The sequence below is a fragment of the Zootermopsis nevadensis genome, unplaced genomic scaffold, assembly GCF_977971745.1.
Source record: "Zootermopsis nevadensis isolate Lab colony 2312 unplaced genomic scaffold, Znev_1.0 Znev_ptg000022l, whole genome shotgun sequence".
Taxonomy (NCBI): domain Eukaryota; kingdom Metazoa; phylum Arthropoda; class Insecta; order Blattodea; family Termopsidae; genus Zootermopsis; species Zootermopsis nevadensis.
The window spans coordinates 12032301-12048616 of record NW_028259154.1 but is presented as its reverse complement, the minus strand read 5'-3'; the positions used below and the strand labels follow the sequence as shown (position 1 = coordinate 12048616).

Sequence of the window (16316 nt, the reverse complement as noted above, 5' to 3'; positions counted from 1 at the left end):
GACAAGATGTGTGCACCGGGTATTGGTTGGGAAGCCTAAGGGGAAGAGACCACTGGGGAGACCTAGACGTAGATAGGAAGATAATGCCAGGCGGGATCTATGGGAGCTAGGAGTTGAAGGAGACTGGATTTTGTTGGTCGAGGACAGGTTACGGTGGAGGGCTTTGGTTAATTCGGTGATAAACCTTCAGGTTCGGTAAGACATCTAGTTAGTTAGTTAACGCAGTGTGGACTTGTAGGTGGACACCAATATTTTGGAGAAACACAATGTCTCCATTTTTGGCCCCAAAATGGACACAGTATGTTTCTTTGTAAGCAGAAAAAACAGTCAGTACAATGATAAAATTTAGAATTCTCACATGCATTACTGGTATTTACGTATCATCATAATTCTAAAATGTTTTATAACTGAGTTGTTAGAAACTGGAGATTTCTGTACTTCCCGTATTCATAATAATTCATACATCAGTCTTTTTATTATTCTGAATGCAAAATTATTGTTCATCTACCTATAAAAATCACATAAAAAAATTTGGAATTTCTAATCTAACACAGTCATCACAGATTCTAACAAGCCACACCATCCATGACAAAGACAGCCTAGTTGTACCTGTGTGCCGCCTCATGTGACGAACCAGATCTTTCAGGTAGCATGTAGAGAAGCCACAACCGTCAAACGTACAATCATGTCTCTTCTTGGTACGTGATCTCGACATAGAAGAGAATCCTACTATAGGTGGAGAGATGTCAGCTGTACCAGCTGACAGTGAACAGGGCACAGATGATGTGGTAAGATGCAACTGGTCTTCAGGCAAATCTTTTTCACTTGCCTGAGCCCAGAGTTTGTCTTTTAACTCCCCTGAAACAATTTTCCTTGTAGGTTGACTTGACTCTGTATGACCAATGTCTTTGTTGCTGCAGCATCGTTTTGGTTCAGATTCTAATTCAAGTGTTACTACTGCGTCTCCTGGAAGACCTAGGGATCCAAGGTCCAATGATTCTCTTGACTCTCGTACAATCATTTCACTACCCATATTTCCTAAAACAAGTATGGGTGCTGCAGAGAATAAATCCATTTTAAATAATGAATAAGCCAAAAAATATCAATCACAAATGATGAATAAAACATGTTTTTTGTGGGCTCGAAAGTGGTTCTGGATGCACTTGTAGATAAAGAACAACACCTCATTAGTCTCAGAACAGATAAAAAGCTGTTAATTTCTCTGACTACACATTCACTAAAGGTGCATATGTTAGTTAAAGTATCTCACAATTAAGATTTCTGTCTTCTGGGTTGTTGCGCTGTGTAGTCTGGTCGATGCTAACCAACATTTCAGAGGTCATGAATATTCATCGCCCTGATGACGGAGGCAGTATGACCTCTGAAACGTTGGTTAGCATCGACCAGACTACACAGCGCAACAACCCAGAAGGCAGAAATCTTTATACACACCGCTGTGAAAACCTCAAATTTTATATATCTCACAATTAGCTACTTCTCCTACAATGTTCCTTTGAGCCATGAACTCAACTCTTTTAGTTTTCACTTGCGCTGTTATGCAATGTTACACAGGAATCTCTAGCGTAAAATTCATATCACAGCTTCACAGACACAAATAAAATACTATTTATGTGTCACTGACATATACGCATAGACATCTAGAATCATTTGCGTGAAGTTTGATATATTTGTTATGAAATGTAAATAGCCATATCAAAACATCATTACTTAACATTCACTTGAGGTATACTGTACTGGATTAATCAGTTAAGTACTGGAAAAAGATCAGTAAGAGTTAAAGTGAATGGGAAAGATAAATATTGCTAAATTTAAATATAAACAAAAGGTTATACAGAAATGCAGGAAGTAAGGGATACCGCAGGTATTATTTCTCTGTCCTTAAAATGATACAGATTAACAGCATGATGCTTATACGCTATAAGCACAAAATTAACAACAGACCTGTTCTTGAGGGAGACATATTCACGTGGGTTGATGTAACATCCTCATTGGCAAGCTGGTTGGCAAGAATTGTAGCTACTGCCTCCTCATCAATTTGAAATTCCCGTCTAGAATGTTGTTGCATAACAATAGCCTGCATTCCTCCTGAGTTGCCAGCAATGTTCTGTTGATTCACTGCCAGCTGCTGGTCATTCTGAATCCCGAGCAATCGAGATCGGAGTATCTGGGAATCACCATTTTCTCTGCATGACAAAGTATGTCTTGAATTGCCAGTTCCTGGCTGCATCGATAAATTTGAGCCATCAACGATAACTCGAAATATCGGTGGTCCTATAGGAGAGGGGGAGGTTGAATCTTCACCACCTGAAGATGATGTGGTGCTTACGTAACCCATAGTGGACTGCCCCAGTAAGGCAGACGCGGTGCCTGGAGGCTTCTGAGTATTCCTAATGCAGCCCGCGTGTTTGTGCTCCACGAAGAGGCTGATGTCAGAAAAATTCTGCTTGCATGCTCCACATATATGCAAATCTTCCTGGTTTGTAGGCAATATGTTTTGAAACTGTGATGATGCAGCAGAAGGAAATTGCACTGCAAATAACATAAGAAATAAAGATTACTTCTCTTAGTCTAACAATAACCAATAAAAAAAGAGATAAAAAAGTGTACTTTCACCCGCATATTTCTGCATGGCTCGTGTAAGTTTCCTTCAGACGTCGACATTCAGTTCTGCTGCAGGTTATACAAAGACACAGTACTAACAGCAAAGATTATGATGAAGATGATATTTGAAATGATAAACTGATTAAGAAAATGAAGATACAGAATGGAACTGATGCTCCACGGCCTTGTCAAATAATTTAAATGATGCCAAATTGGACTATAACATGCATTTTCATCAAATTAACAAATCATACTTGCCAGAGATGGAAGTTCTTATCACAGGGCAAAACAAAACAAATATAAATGCTTGTACAATGGCAAGCTTAGTTCACTGAAACTCAATATGACGTATAAGCAGCTTGAAACAAAGAAAAGGCAAAATCTCAAGAAGACTTGAATGACTGGAGAAGGAAAGGAGAAAACAAAATTACAAAAACTATCAACACAGTCAAGTTAAGTCTTAAATAATATAAGACACACCCCCACCAAAGCCTCATTTGCATTTCTTCCTACCAGAGTCACCACCATGTGATAAGAGATTAAAATGACAAGTCTTCTGGGTTATTATGCTACAACCAAGCTGGCTCTGCACCACAGCAGCATTCTAAATCATTAACTCTGCAGTTAAAGATTGCTGGTAGCCCCTTAATTCAGGGGTTTAAATCCCCTATTCCTGAACAATAAAGGTTAAGATTTATTTTAATATTATCCTCCAATCAAGTGATCTCTTCCCTTAAGGCTTTCCAACCAACATTTTGTATGCACTTCTCACCATCCCCAAGCATCCTACATGCCCCACCCTTGCAGAAAAGGACAAATTATGAAGGTCTCATTATGAAATTTTCTCCAGCGTCCCTTGAAGGTTCAAACATTCTCCTGATTACACCGTTCTCAGACACTCTCGCTGTTTTTTTCCCTAAACGTGAGAAGCCAAATTTCATGCCCATATAAAATAACAGGTAAAATTAAAGTTTCATATATTTCAATCTTTACATTTGAATATAGTACACAAAAGACAATGAACTGCATAAAACACAATCCCAGTATTTGATCTGCTATTTAATTTCTTTATTAACATAATTTTGATTTGTTACCATCATTCCCATATTGGATGCTTGAACTTTGTCACATTTTTCGATGATTTATTTGCATGTTTATTTTGTGATTTTGTTCTGCCGTCTGGTTGATAAGACATTAACATATTTTTTTGTGTCTTACCTCTCCATTAACTTCCTTTCTAGCATCTACTAAAACTTCTATGTCAATTATGTTTTTACCCAATAAATTAACATCATCAGCACAGACTACAAACTGATGTGTCTGTCCCATTCAATTTCAATCTGTCCATTTTCATGGACTTTCTTAATAGCATACATAAAGATTAAAGTTGAAAACATTGGTTGGAATCTGTCTGTTACATTACGTCTCTCTACCACAGTTCTGAAAAATCCCCAAGGTACAAGTTTCTTACAGGATGACTGCCAAAACGCATCCTTCCAAATCTACTGGCATCATGGTGAAACGTTACATAATTGGAACAAAACAACTTATTAAATATGAGTATCCGGTTAAAAATGTTTTTCGGGACGCCTAGTCTGGTCGTAACACAGATTTCGAGGTATATACATCCAACAGACATCATTTTCCGGCTGAATGTGATGTCTGAATGACGTTCATTGCTAATTTAAATCTACCAAACAAATCCATCTTCACTCTAAGTAAGGTTAAAGTCAGTCATTCACCTCTACAGCCTTTACTCTTTTATTATGGAATATATACATTCAGGATGCATGAGCATAATTCAAGAGATTGCAATAATACAACATTTTAGCTTTAATACTAAATATGCACGCCGGCAACTAAAGAGAGACAAATTTGCTAAAGAAGACAACTGAAGCAACACAACCTCCAACACGTCATTCTCCTCGGAACAAGGATACCTTGGGCAGGCCCCCAAGCAAGCACATTAAATATATGTCCAAATGCATATCACATTATGGTCAAATCTGCATTGATTTTAATGAATAAAAGTATTTACCATACACTTGTGATCCGACCGTAGTGATTGGTATGTTCATTTTCTAAGACTATTGTGCACTTATTATAATACATCGAAATTTACGAATATACGCCTACTTCGTCACCACTGAAATAGATTATGACCAGCTGAGATGTCAACAACGCACACGCATGGCAGGGTGTTTCAAGATGGCTGGTATGAGATGGAGTGTGGTTAGATCTTTTCAAACTTTTTGCATAAGCCCTAATATAAGTGAAAGGTAAAGTCTTTGCTGTTACGTATTATAAAGTACTAAAAATATAGTCACTGAATGGCTTCCAATGTCAATATTGAAATCAGCAGGAGATAGATATCAGGGTTTCTCAGTCAGTATAGTGGTTCGCTACGGACTGGACGACCGGGGTTGAATCCACGACGGTAGCAGAGGATTTTTTCCTCCAGACCAGTTTCCTATGGGTACGGAGGTCCTTTCCCGGGAGTAAAGCGCGGCCGGGGCGTGACGTCAACCACTCACCCCCACCTAGTGGCGAGGTTAAGAATGAGTAGGGTCTAAAAAACCCCCCCCCCCAAGCGCCTACATGGCGAATATTGTGACTGCAATTTTTTTAAACTGACCTAGAAAATATGCACACAGCAGGTAGATTTCGTATCAAGCCAGTTTTCATCTAACTGATGTGTAAACTGTAGAGATGAGCCCAGGAGTGGGCTTATTGTGTAAATTTTCTGACTTTTGTGTGGTTCTACAAAAACATGAAATGCAGGGTTGTATTTGTTGTCACTGTTTCATGTGGGTGTTAAATTGGCCTCTCATATTAAGGGAAGAACACATATTGAGGATATTGTTAGTATGATAAAATCCAGGAGGGTGAGGTGGGTAGGACATGTAGTGAGAATGCGGGAGATGAGAAATGTGTACATTTTGTTAGAAAGCTTGAAGGGAAGAGATTATTTAGAACACCTAGGCATACATAGGAGAACAATATTAAAATGGATCTTAGGGAAATAGAGATGAAGGATGTTCCTGGTTCAGGGTAGGGACCATTAGCAGACTCTTGGGAAAACGGTGATAAACTTTTAGGTTCTATAAAAGGTGAGGAATTTCTTGACTAGTTAGGTATATTATTAGGTGTCAAATTTCAGAGATTTGGGAGCAACAGTAACAAATGAAAGTTTGATTCATGAGGAAATTGAGAGCAGATTAAATTCAGGTATGCTTGCTACCATTCATTTCAGTTTGTCTTCTCATCTGCTGTCTAAGAACATAAAGATTAAAATATACAAAACTATAATTTTTCCTGTAGTATTGTATGGGTTTGAAACTTGGTCTCTGTGCACTAAAGGAGCAATAACAGTGTCAAGTAGTTTAGAATTAAATGAGAAATTAAGTAGGATTTGAGGTTCTCATGGTAGAACACAAAGATGACTGTCTTCTGGGTTGTAGCAGCATGTAGTCTGGTAGAAGTTTACCAATGTTTCAGATGTCCTTGCTGCCTCCATCATCAGGGTGATTATCTACCAGACTGCATGGCACTACAACGCAGAAGACAGCCATCTTTGTACTCACTGCCATGAAAACCTCAAATCATACTGTAGAAAGTTTGGTTGAGTGTGGGTAAAACTTAACTACTTTAGTACTCTTTTTTTTAGTTTGTGTTGCCTTTTTCAACAAGTAAGATTGAAGCATCAAAACTATCCAAGGCTTCGAAACCCCATCTGGTTTGTGAAGAAAGAGAGGACAGTAAGTATGAATGGTAGTGCATAACATACATCATATGCAAAAATTACCTGTACATAATTTTGATCTCAAATAACCTCTCGAGGAAGGTTAGAAAGACAGAGTTTCACCAAAATGTTCACATTTATCATGTTCACTGATAAATTTCACTATGAACCATTTTAACAGCAGCAGAAATTCTGGTGTTTAAATCATTGATACTGCCACCTGGAGTCATGATAGACTTTTGCATAATTCCTTGAAAAAGCCAGTCAAGAGATAAGTCCACTGTGGCCAATCCACCAATCACATATATCCAAGTTCAGTGAATCTTCTTACAAACACATCATAGGATGCTTGGAACATGGCATATTCATTAGCAAACGGAGGAGGTCATGTGTTTTGAAACTGTAGATCTACAAATAGTCCAAATACTTCAACATTGGTAGCTAGAGAATTAGCAGAGTAAAGGATGGATGTTGTTGTAGTACAGGGAGTTAAATGTGTGGGAATACCTGTCAGTATTGGATACACTTTTCCATTGAGAAAGTCTGGCTTTTACATCTGTAAGAGAATCAGACAACCAGTTAAGTAAGTAGTCTGATTTCATGTATCATACAGAGGTTGATGATGTGTGATTGATCTGAATGTACAAGCTGATGATACAGAGGATGATTCTTGAAAGGTAATAGAATGTATATTTATATACTTCCTATGTGCCATATAATGCCAAATTTAAATATAAAAATTGGTACTGCGGATGTTTCCAGTGACAACTAGAAATAGAAATTTACGTATTTATAATGATAATGGGTTAAGAATATCTGACTGTGAAAAGAAAATTTCCATGTCATGGTGAAGAAACTCGAACAGATCAATCACGTAACAGATAAAGAGGTATCATGTACCAGTAATTAATATTGCCTTCTCTACGGGAGATGAATATTGTTCTGACTACTACTCAATTATAAAACTTTCATTAATTAAGGGGACAAAGCAAATAGAAAGATTTTGTTTGAAGAAAGTAAACAATGCAGGTTTAAATCTTTGAAGAGTTTGGACCCAAGACAGAAAGGAATGAAAGTAAAACATGTAAATATTTTATGTCTTAACAAATTCATGTGCATAAGGAAGTCTGTTATTTCTCAGAATCCAAATTGTAAAGACATGGAAGCATGGGGGCAGCAGAAGATACAAATATTTAAAAAAAAAATATTTATGCTTTCAGAAATATGAAGAACATTTGACACAACAGAATAAATCATTCATCAGAGATGTTGTTCATGATAAATATGGCGGTCCACCAGCAATAATTGGCGGTGTCAGTACATACCAACAAAGTCCACTTAAAATTCAACCTATGGATAGGGGTTCTTGGTTTCTTGGTTGCAGGAGGTCAGGTTTAATTGCCCGTAACATAGGCATCTATCCAATGTGGCTTAAAGATGGGACCAGAGTTCTCACAACCTTACTACAAGTAAGTCATCTTTTTTTTTTTTTGGGGGGGGGGGGGTTTACACCTTTGTATGCTGGAAGGGAAATCCATTCTTTTGATACATATTTCTAGTTTGCTGATTAGGACTATATTCCCTTGTTACATCATTGTTAAAAACTTGTATATTTTCAAGAACAGAACCTAGAGTGTTTAAAATGCTTCTGTAGGCTTCTTAGATTGTAAAACTAATTTATAATTAAATTGTTCACTCTAAGGGGTGGATTTGCTTAAAAATATCCCCCTAAAAGTTGCAAAATTCTTTAAGGAGGCCTAGTTATATTTCTCTCTCCTTGTTGTTTGTCCCACAAAATGTCAAAATCAGACAGAAATATTTAAAGATGTTTAAAAAATGCCTCTGCTTATCCCCCCCCCCCCCTTGAAATCCACTGCCCATTTCTTATATATTTCATTAGGATATTGGTGTTGAGAATAATCAGTAAATGAGAATTTTCTTGCTTTGCAAACAATTTCCATGTGTATGCACCCACACATGTGAAAAATGAGAAGTATTTCCTGTTTCAGGTTGTAGATAATCATGTTATCCGTTACATCCCACCAGAAGAATTTAACCCTCCACGAACATCTGTAAGGAATCCGAAATCTAAACGACGGTTAGGATGTTTACTTGTTGGTGCTGAGAGCGCAGATCCACAGAATGTATGTATATCTTCTATACTCGCATACTTATATACCAGTTGTAGTTTTAAGAAGAAAGAACTCCGTAACATAAAAATGAGGTGTAATACAACATAGGAGCTAGAATCGATGTTGAAGAAGTGAGGAATGTATTTGAGCCAATGGGGAACATTTTTGTTATCTCCTGTGTTGTAGATAAGGAAACTTCAATATGTCAGCATCCAAAAAGTAATAATAATGTTTATTGTGGGCATAAATTCAGCACCTGATAATGTCTACACAACATTCTTACATTGCGATTATTTGACTATTAAAGTGTATTAATTTTTCAACTAGAATGACCCAAGTGCAGCATTTATTTCATAGAACTGTGAAGTGCACCTAACCAGTGTATGATTGTTTATAGTTCACAAAGGAGTACTGTGGACTTTTTAAAGATTCTGGAGTGATGCCAACAAAAATACTGGGAAGATTCCTTATATCTCCTGAAGCAGTAATGCAGCCTGGAACACCCCTTTATGCTTCTCATTTTAAAGTGGGAGATTATGTAGATGTCAGAGGCAAGACGTAAGTATTATTCTTTTAAGATTTGAGGTTTTCAGAGCGGTGAGTATGAAGATTTCTGTCTTCTGGGTTGTTGCGCTGTGTAGTCTGGTCGATGTTTACCAACGTTTCAGAGGTCACACTTCCTCCATCATCAGGGCGATTGCCCTGATGATGGAGGCATCGACCAGACTACACAGCGCAACAACCCAGAAGACAGAAATCTATTATTCTTTTGTTGATTTAGACAGGTTGCACTATGTAAATATATGAATGTTGTTGTAATGTTATGTAGTATAATGTCTCTCACTGAGGTTTGGGTATCTGGGGGTATAAAGGGTACAGTTACAATAGAAAGCTTCTTGTACATCACTGTCATGCGGTACATCATTTTATTACAAACAAAACTCTAGGAAGGATTTGAGATTCTGACAGCAATGAGTACAAAGGTGACTGAGTCACTCACTGCCCTGATGATGGTGGGAGCAGTGACATCTGCCAGACTACATGGCACTACAACCCACAAAACACCTACCAAATATTCTGAGAACTGAGTTATGATCATAGCAGTCGAGTTAGACGTAAACTCATTAACTATGGAAGCCTGTTATAATGAGGGTACACAGTGACTGGAAAAAAATCACAATAATTAACAGGCCTACTTGTGGAAGATAGTTGAATGTCAAGAAAGGTAAAAAATTTCCCCAGAATCAAACAGCAAATGATTGGTTACGTTCATATTACTGCGTATGCCACAGTAATTTTAAGGGAAGTTGTTTTTTTCTATAGTACAGTTTACACTAGATTCCCAAAAAATGACATTACCAGTACTTGACTTTAACGGCTGCATGAATTCTCTTCCTGTGAGTGGCCGGTGGTAGAGGAAAGGAAAGCCAGTCCACTGTTGAATGTCAGAGAGACTATCACACATTAACTTGGTATTGCAGGATGAGATGAACAGATGCAAAAAGTAAAACCTGAATGAACAATAAAGAATAAACATAATGTATTGAATGTGATTAGTTACAAATTCAGTTATGGGGCAGCTACAAAATGAACAAAAAACCTTGTCGACTTTAATCATCAAAAGTGTGTGTTGCATTTAACCAAAGAATTCAGTTGCTAAACAAACTGCTGTTACCCACACATTATGATGGTCTGTGGCCAGTGCATTAAGTAATGGGATATGAAGGAAGATAAGAATAGTGAAGGAAAGTAAGTGATGTCACTAGCAAGGGTAAAAACATTAAAATTTCATTACCTTCAGACATGGTGCTAACATTGCAAGATTTCTACCATTGTTCCATTAGACTTTTGAATGTAACTGAATTATTACTATTTAAAATTTACTCATTATACCAGTAGTTATTATAGGCAGCAAATAAACTGATGTTAACTTGCTTACTAATAACACCTCACTAAAATCATGAAACATGATCTGCCTTGCATGTAACTATCAGCAAACTGACTCATACTCCCCCTGAACAGTACTTGTCTGTGAGTAGTACCGCACCTGAAACCCAAGGGCCGCTGCAGAGTAACAGATCAGTACATGTTTGGTCACTGCAGAAGCGTGTAACATTCCAATTCTCTGCAAAAAAAATTGCTAGTTAACCCCCACCACTGCCACATTGATTGTCATCATACAAGTGTGTAAACATTCAGAATTACAGTCCACGACTGTAATCTTGAGACTTGCAATGAATGCAGGAAGTCCGAAGCGTTAAAGGCAGATGCTATCTTTCCTCCTTCACCCCGCAGGTCTCAAGATTACAGTCGCGGACTATACTTCCACTTACATTGTCTAATCATAAGATGAACTGAATTAAACATATATACTCTTAGACAATTAAATGAAACAGTAGTTGGTAAGTAAATAATTTGATACTTTCCATTCAGTAGCGATAACCGGTGTGACAGCTGGCTCATAACAGCAGCAGCAACTAAGCCATGTTGCTAAATAGTTTGTTATAAGTTGTTTGCAAAAATAATATGACTACACCATATTGAGAGAGAGAAATATATATATGATTGCAGGAAGTTCTATTGAAAATAATTAAACAGTGCTCTTATTACAGTTGAAATATATTAATGTACTGAACATTATTACATAGGTGACCTAGCAAGGATAAATTCCCACTCAGAACATGGAATAGAGTTTACTGCATTTGCTTAATAGATATAAGATCAGACTCATTCTTCCCTTCCATGCAACACATGTGAAAAAGTGAACTTGTTTTTTGTAGGGTTTATTTTATTTATGGCAATAACTTAATTGATTTGGTACATTTCAAAGTTATAAGTTTTCCTCAGAACGTCTTGTCCTATCGTTTTCATTTTCCTTCTGTTCTTTTAGAAATATAGGACCATAGCATTGAGTGTTAGAATTATTTATATTAAAGAGATATATTTATTTTGTATTCTAATCCTACAGTTCTCACTGTATCATATAACATGTCATAGGATTTATCGTGGTTTCCAAGGCGTGGTGACACGTTGGGGATTTAAAGGAGGTCCAGCATCTCATGGTGTTACAAAGACTCATCGCAGACCTGGCAACATTGGCAGTGGAGGAGAAAAGGCTCGTGTTTGGCCAGGACAGAAAATGCCTGGTCATATGGGAAATCGTTACAGAATTCTTAATGGACTCCAGGTATTAATTGTATTTAAGTCTTAATTTAATTTTATAGACTGTGATATTAATATAGTGCTAAGACAGAAGTGTAGAGGAAAACTCCAATAATTAACAAGAACATGTGAATGTATCATTAGGATAACATTAGAAAGTTGCATTACAATTACACGTGTCTGTCTGCTGTCTAGGAACATACATCTGAGTTGGTATTATCATTGCTCAAAAGAATAGATATTGGAGCAGTATTACGCTAAAACAGACTTTTTAAGTGCCTCTTCATGATCAGAAGACTGGTGTGATACAACTTTCCAAGCAAAATTATTTTATACACTTTTATTCATCCATTATTATGTGAAACAATTTTTTTTACTGAATTATGTGCATAGATTCTCTGTGTCAAAAACCGCAACGCAATATTTCCTGGTCAGTCGGGATACAGACCATTTATCTCATCATCAACAGAAGATGTTCTGATTATTAAGGCTCATCTTAGTTTTCGGGGATGTAGATTTAGGAAGTAAAGTGCGGCTTATACTGCCATAAATACAATGCATACAATATGCTGTAAATCGAGCATACGTCGAATATGTGTCAAGGGAACTGAATCAAGTTGGGCACAAACACTAAACAGGTTTGGTTTATGTTATTTAATGATGCTGTATCAAATAAAGAAGTCATTTAGTACTTTATGGAAGTGATATCTGAAATATCTACAGGGATTTCCTCAAATGACTGAATTGCCTGGCCTTTTTGAGGTCGGCACCCGTCATCTGCCGAGAAAACGGAGTCTAGTGTCACAGTTAATATGCCACACATTTAAAAACATGTACTCACATTTCTGAAAGTAAATAAATAGTTTAAAAAATGTGCAATCACAATAGATGCTCAAAATGTCTCCCTTTTGCTCTTAAAAACCTTCCAATTCTCTTGAAAAGATTGAAAATGACTGTGTCATTCCTGTTTTGCAGGTGCTGAGGGTGAACACAAAATATAATGTGATCTGGGTGAAAGGGCAAGGAATTCCTGGAGGGACAAACTCCATTGTTTACATATATGATACCTTTCTCCCTCTGAGGTCAGTAGTTAATCTGTACTGTAGTAAGTGAAGCTTATTGTAACTGTATTTGACCCTCGTTTAATTTTATTGCAGAATTTACTAACCTCTAAAATATGGCATGTAATAATGGGATACTCTATTTAGTGTCTAGAAGTAATGTATGTATATGTAACTTACTTTAACTTCAAGGTTACATGGTTTACCAGTGTGCCACAGTGATACATGGTCGATGCACAGCTGCTAAACAATATCGTACAGAATTACGTCAACGTTACCTAGATCATTCTTGTTCACGTTGTAATAGTAGGATGAACAGTTGCCCCATTTAAAACAATAGGTCTTGTTATTTAATTTGTTTGTCTTTCATTATTATGAATATAACTTGTCGGCCACAAAAGTTCGTTATACCGAGATTTTACTGTATACATAAAAATGGATAAGGCATGGTCACAGAATGAAACACCCGAACAGAATTGTCAGCAGATGATGAAGATAGTTCGCAGCCATGAAATGTGCAAATTACTATGCAGCGTGTTCTAAATTTAAATGTATTTGCTGTCTATGAAGTAAAGAGAGCTATCCCACTATATGCCATGCCATGTAGGCGTTTGGGGAGGGGGGGTGGTGGTATAGCTCCTACTCATTCTTAACCTCAGCACTAGGTGGTTAGCGTCATGCCCCGGCCACACTTTACCCCCGGGAGAGGACCCCAGTATCCATTGGATAGGAGGTCGGTAATTAGTTTTAAGGTTTTGGCATTTGGGTTTTCTTTTTGTATATTATGAATTACAATAGCATATTTTGCAAATTATGCAAAACTCCTTTTGTTTGTTCTTGTAATTGTTATAGGAAGCCAAAGGAAGCACCTCATTTTCCAACTTATTATCCAGAAGATGAAGAGCCATTGCCAGATGAGATATATTCTGAGAATTTGCATCCGTTCACTGCTCCAACTATCAAATATGAAGAAAATGTGTAATGTTATAACAGCTGTGTGATTGTCTTGTATTATGTAGAATGTTATCATTAAAATTTCATATGTCTGTGTGTCAGACCTGTTTATTTCAACTCCCTTCGCTTACAAAATTAAAAGCAAGTAAGGTATGCAGAACATACAAGTGTAATGAGCATAAAGAAATATGCAGCATCACTTAAAATAAGACTGGAAAACACAATTTCCGTATGCATTCTGAATGCTCCCAGTTGAAACAGAAAAGTGCAATAAATCACTTATGAGGCTATTATGCAAGCATTACATCATCATTCAGATAAGTGTAGCAATAGATGATATAAAACATAAAGCATATTTTCTCAATGTAAAGTAATAATTATTTACGAACTTTTGCCGATTTATTTTCTTATTTACACAAGAAACTGATTGCTGAAAGAACAGCATAGATTCAAATAGCCTTATCATGTTGCAGCAACCCAGAAGACAGCCATTTTCAAGTGTGTCTGTTTTGCCCAGCATGATTTATGATAAAGTGTAACCAGAAGGAACAAGAATGTTTACTTTAATACATAATTTTCATGAAACAAAATGCATTTTTGAAGAGTTTGATACATGGTACCTAAAGAAATGTGTGCCTCAAACTTCGTGCTTATCATACTAGATGATAAGTCGGAGAGGAAAATGGTACACTAAAAATGCATACGTTCAGCTGACCACAGGATGCATGAAAATATGTTGAAGAAAATGGAACTGAAGTGTATACTTACATCATTTCCCATAAAAAATAAAACCAGCTTGTTCTTATATTTGCCCAAAAATTCTTAAAATATGGCCATAAGAAACTTATAAAATGTGTAAGACAAAAGAATATAAGGACTAAAATTCATGAATCACTATTACCGCCAGGAATCAACATTGTACATAATTAAAGAGAACAGACCTTCCTCCATACCATCCCAATTTAAATCCTATCAAATTGGTAGGCCATAAAGAAAAGGAAACACAAGAATATATGTCTATAAATTTGAGGGAAAAGCAATGTTTTACCAAAAAAATATTTGCTGAATACACAAAAGAAAATGGCAAAACAGCAAAACTGCTACTCCCACATACAGATAGAAGAGGAAAATTGGCAATGAAATAACTTAATAGATGTAGAAACTGAAATGCAGTTAATCACTTCGGAGAAAGTTCAACTTACATGACGAGTATAGCTGAAGGTGTTTTCTGGAGTCTGAAGAGGAATGACTGTGGAAATGGTTCAAATTTCTGTGTTTTGCCTAAGTTATATATAATTTTTTTCAAATACAAAAAGAAGCATTTTCAATAAATGTTTTCATTGTCTCGTCATTTTTAAGTGCCTTCTTGGATTTTTGAACCCAACTTTCAGTTTTATATCTGAATCAAAATTAAATGTGTTAGATCATATTTTATTTTACACAAAACTTGACCCACACTGCTTCAAAGATGAAGGCACTGTGCCAGCCCATCACTTCCAACCACTCTCTGCACTATGTAGAAAGCAGGGTTCAGCACTAAGTTGCTGTGCTATACATAGATGGATTCTGTTACTCAACTTATGTTACAACATTACTGTCACAGAAACATAATATATCACTTTTACATTATTTGAAAAAGTTGCATCATAAATCTCATCTAAATTTTAATATAGTTAAAATAATTTATTATCCCATAGCTTAATGACCTATAAGAAATCAACGTAATCAAAAAACTTGTTGGTCATTTCTTTGAATTCAATGAAGAACCTTACCTTAACATAACTGGAGAGGTGTACTCTTTGGAGTATACAAACACTCCAAAGGTGTTCTTTCTGCCACATCACGGACAACATCAACAAGGCATCCAATGGAATATCAATCCAACAGTGGTATCTAAGGCAAGTGTTGTTCAAGGTCACTGTTGCAACAACGTGATCCAAGGTGACTTGTAATAATATAATTATATATAATAACAGACATGGATGGGTTCATAAAGTGTTCTTTGTTTATGCTAAAGCATAAAAAGCACATAAAAACTGTGTATGTGCAGACAAACTAATGTGACACTGCTGAAGCTTGTGTCATCACCACCTGTTCCAAATTCTCAAAATTACTGGAACGGACATACGTGCCTTTTGCAATAACTATAAGTAATTTTATACCATCGCAGTATGCATATTCTACAGTTGTGAAATCACGTCTACTGCAAAACCAATGTTTCTGCTCCCTTCTCTCTGTGGACCGTACCAGTGTTTTGTCTTTCTTCTTCAAGACAACGCTTTTTGCATTCCAACAACCTGCAGAAACATATGAACTATATAGAATGTTTGCTGATGTAACCTTATTGTGACATGTTTTGATCACACTGTGTTTATCTTCAGGCATTCTACAGTTTAACATGGTCTCCAACTCATGACAGGGCCTTGTATTCAACAGAGAAGTGAAGAGCTTTTTATTCTTAAATCACAAGAGCCTCATATTACACAGTGGTAGATTTATCACGTCCCTGAGCACATCTGCTGCATCCACTGGAAATTTTAGATTCTATTATTCCCCCTCCAATTCAACTTACTTTAAATTAAAGAAGAGTTTTGAAGTGCTGACCACCTGCTTTTAAGTAGGCCTCACATCTCAAAATATTTC

At 36.6% G+C, this 16316-nt stretch overlaps 3 protein-coding genes across 15 annotated transcripts in view; 1 reads left to right on the top strand and 2 right to left on the bottom strand.

The window, feature by feature from the left end:
• Nucleotides 1–4801, bottom strand: part of LOC110837809 (uncharacterized) — a 17209-nt gene extending 12408 nt beyond the window's left edge. For 4 of the 8 annotated variants that reach the window (XR_002545854.2, XR_002545855.2, XM_022080349.2 and 1 more), the window contains exons 1-3: nt 4661–4801; nt 1963–2550; nt 610–1056 (exon numbers count right to left, since the gene is read on the bottom strand). Coding sequence is in view for 6 of the 8 variants with exons in the window: in XM_022080349.2 (XP_021936041.1) it covers nt 610–1056; nt 1963–2550; nt 4661–4700 (1075 nt within the window). In the remaining 2 variants the exon portion in view is untranslated. The other 4 variants (XM_022080350.2, XM_022080352.2, XM_087353794.1 and 1 more) reach the window with 4 other exon arrangements.
• Nucleotides 4795–13769, top strand: mRpL3 (mitochondrial ribosomal protein L3). 2 transcript variants are annotated; one of them, XM_022080355.2, is made up of 8 exons: nt 4795–4901; nt 6290–6380; nt 7585–7833; nt 8374–8508; nt 8894–9054; nt 11494–11683; nt 12634–12740; nt 13572–13769. In XM_022080355.2, the coding sequence occupies exons 1-8, from the start codon at nt 4813–4815 to the stop codon at nt 13699–13701; spliced, it is 1152 nt and encodes a 383-aa protein (XP_021936047.1). In that variant the 5' UTR covers nt 4795–4812; the 3' UTR covers nt 13702–13769. The 2 variants fall into 2 exon arrangements, with proteins under 2 accessions (XP_021936047.1, XP_087209937.1); XM_087353811.1 differs by lacking the exon at nt 7585–7833.
• The window catches only part of LOC110837810 (intraflagellar transport protein 81 homolog), a 27086-nt gene continuing 19471 nt past the window's right edge, over nt 8702–16316 (bottom strand). Inside the window, exons 14-16 of one of the 5 annotated variants that reach the window (XR_002545856.2) lie at nt 15446–15970; nt 10544–10621; nt 8702–10007 (exon numbers count right to left, since the gene is read on the bottom strand). Coding sequence is in view for 1 of the 5 variants with exons in the window: in XM_022080354.2 (XP_021936046.1) it covers nt 15874–15970 (97 nt within the window). In the remaining 4 variants the exon portion in view is untranslated. The other 4 variants (XR_015536555.1, XR_015536554.1, XR_015536556.1 and 1 more) reach the window with 4 other exon arrangements.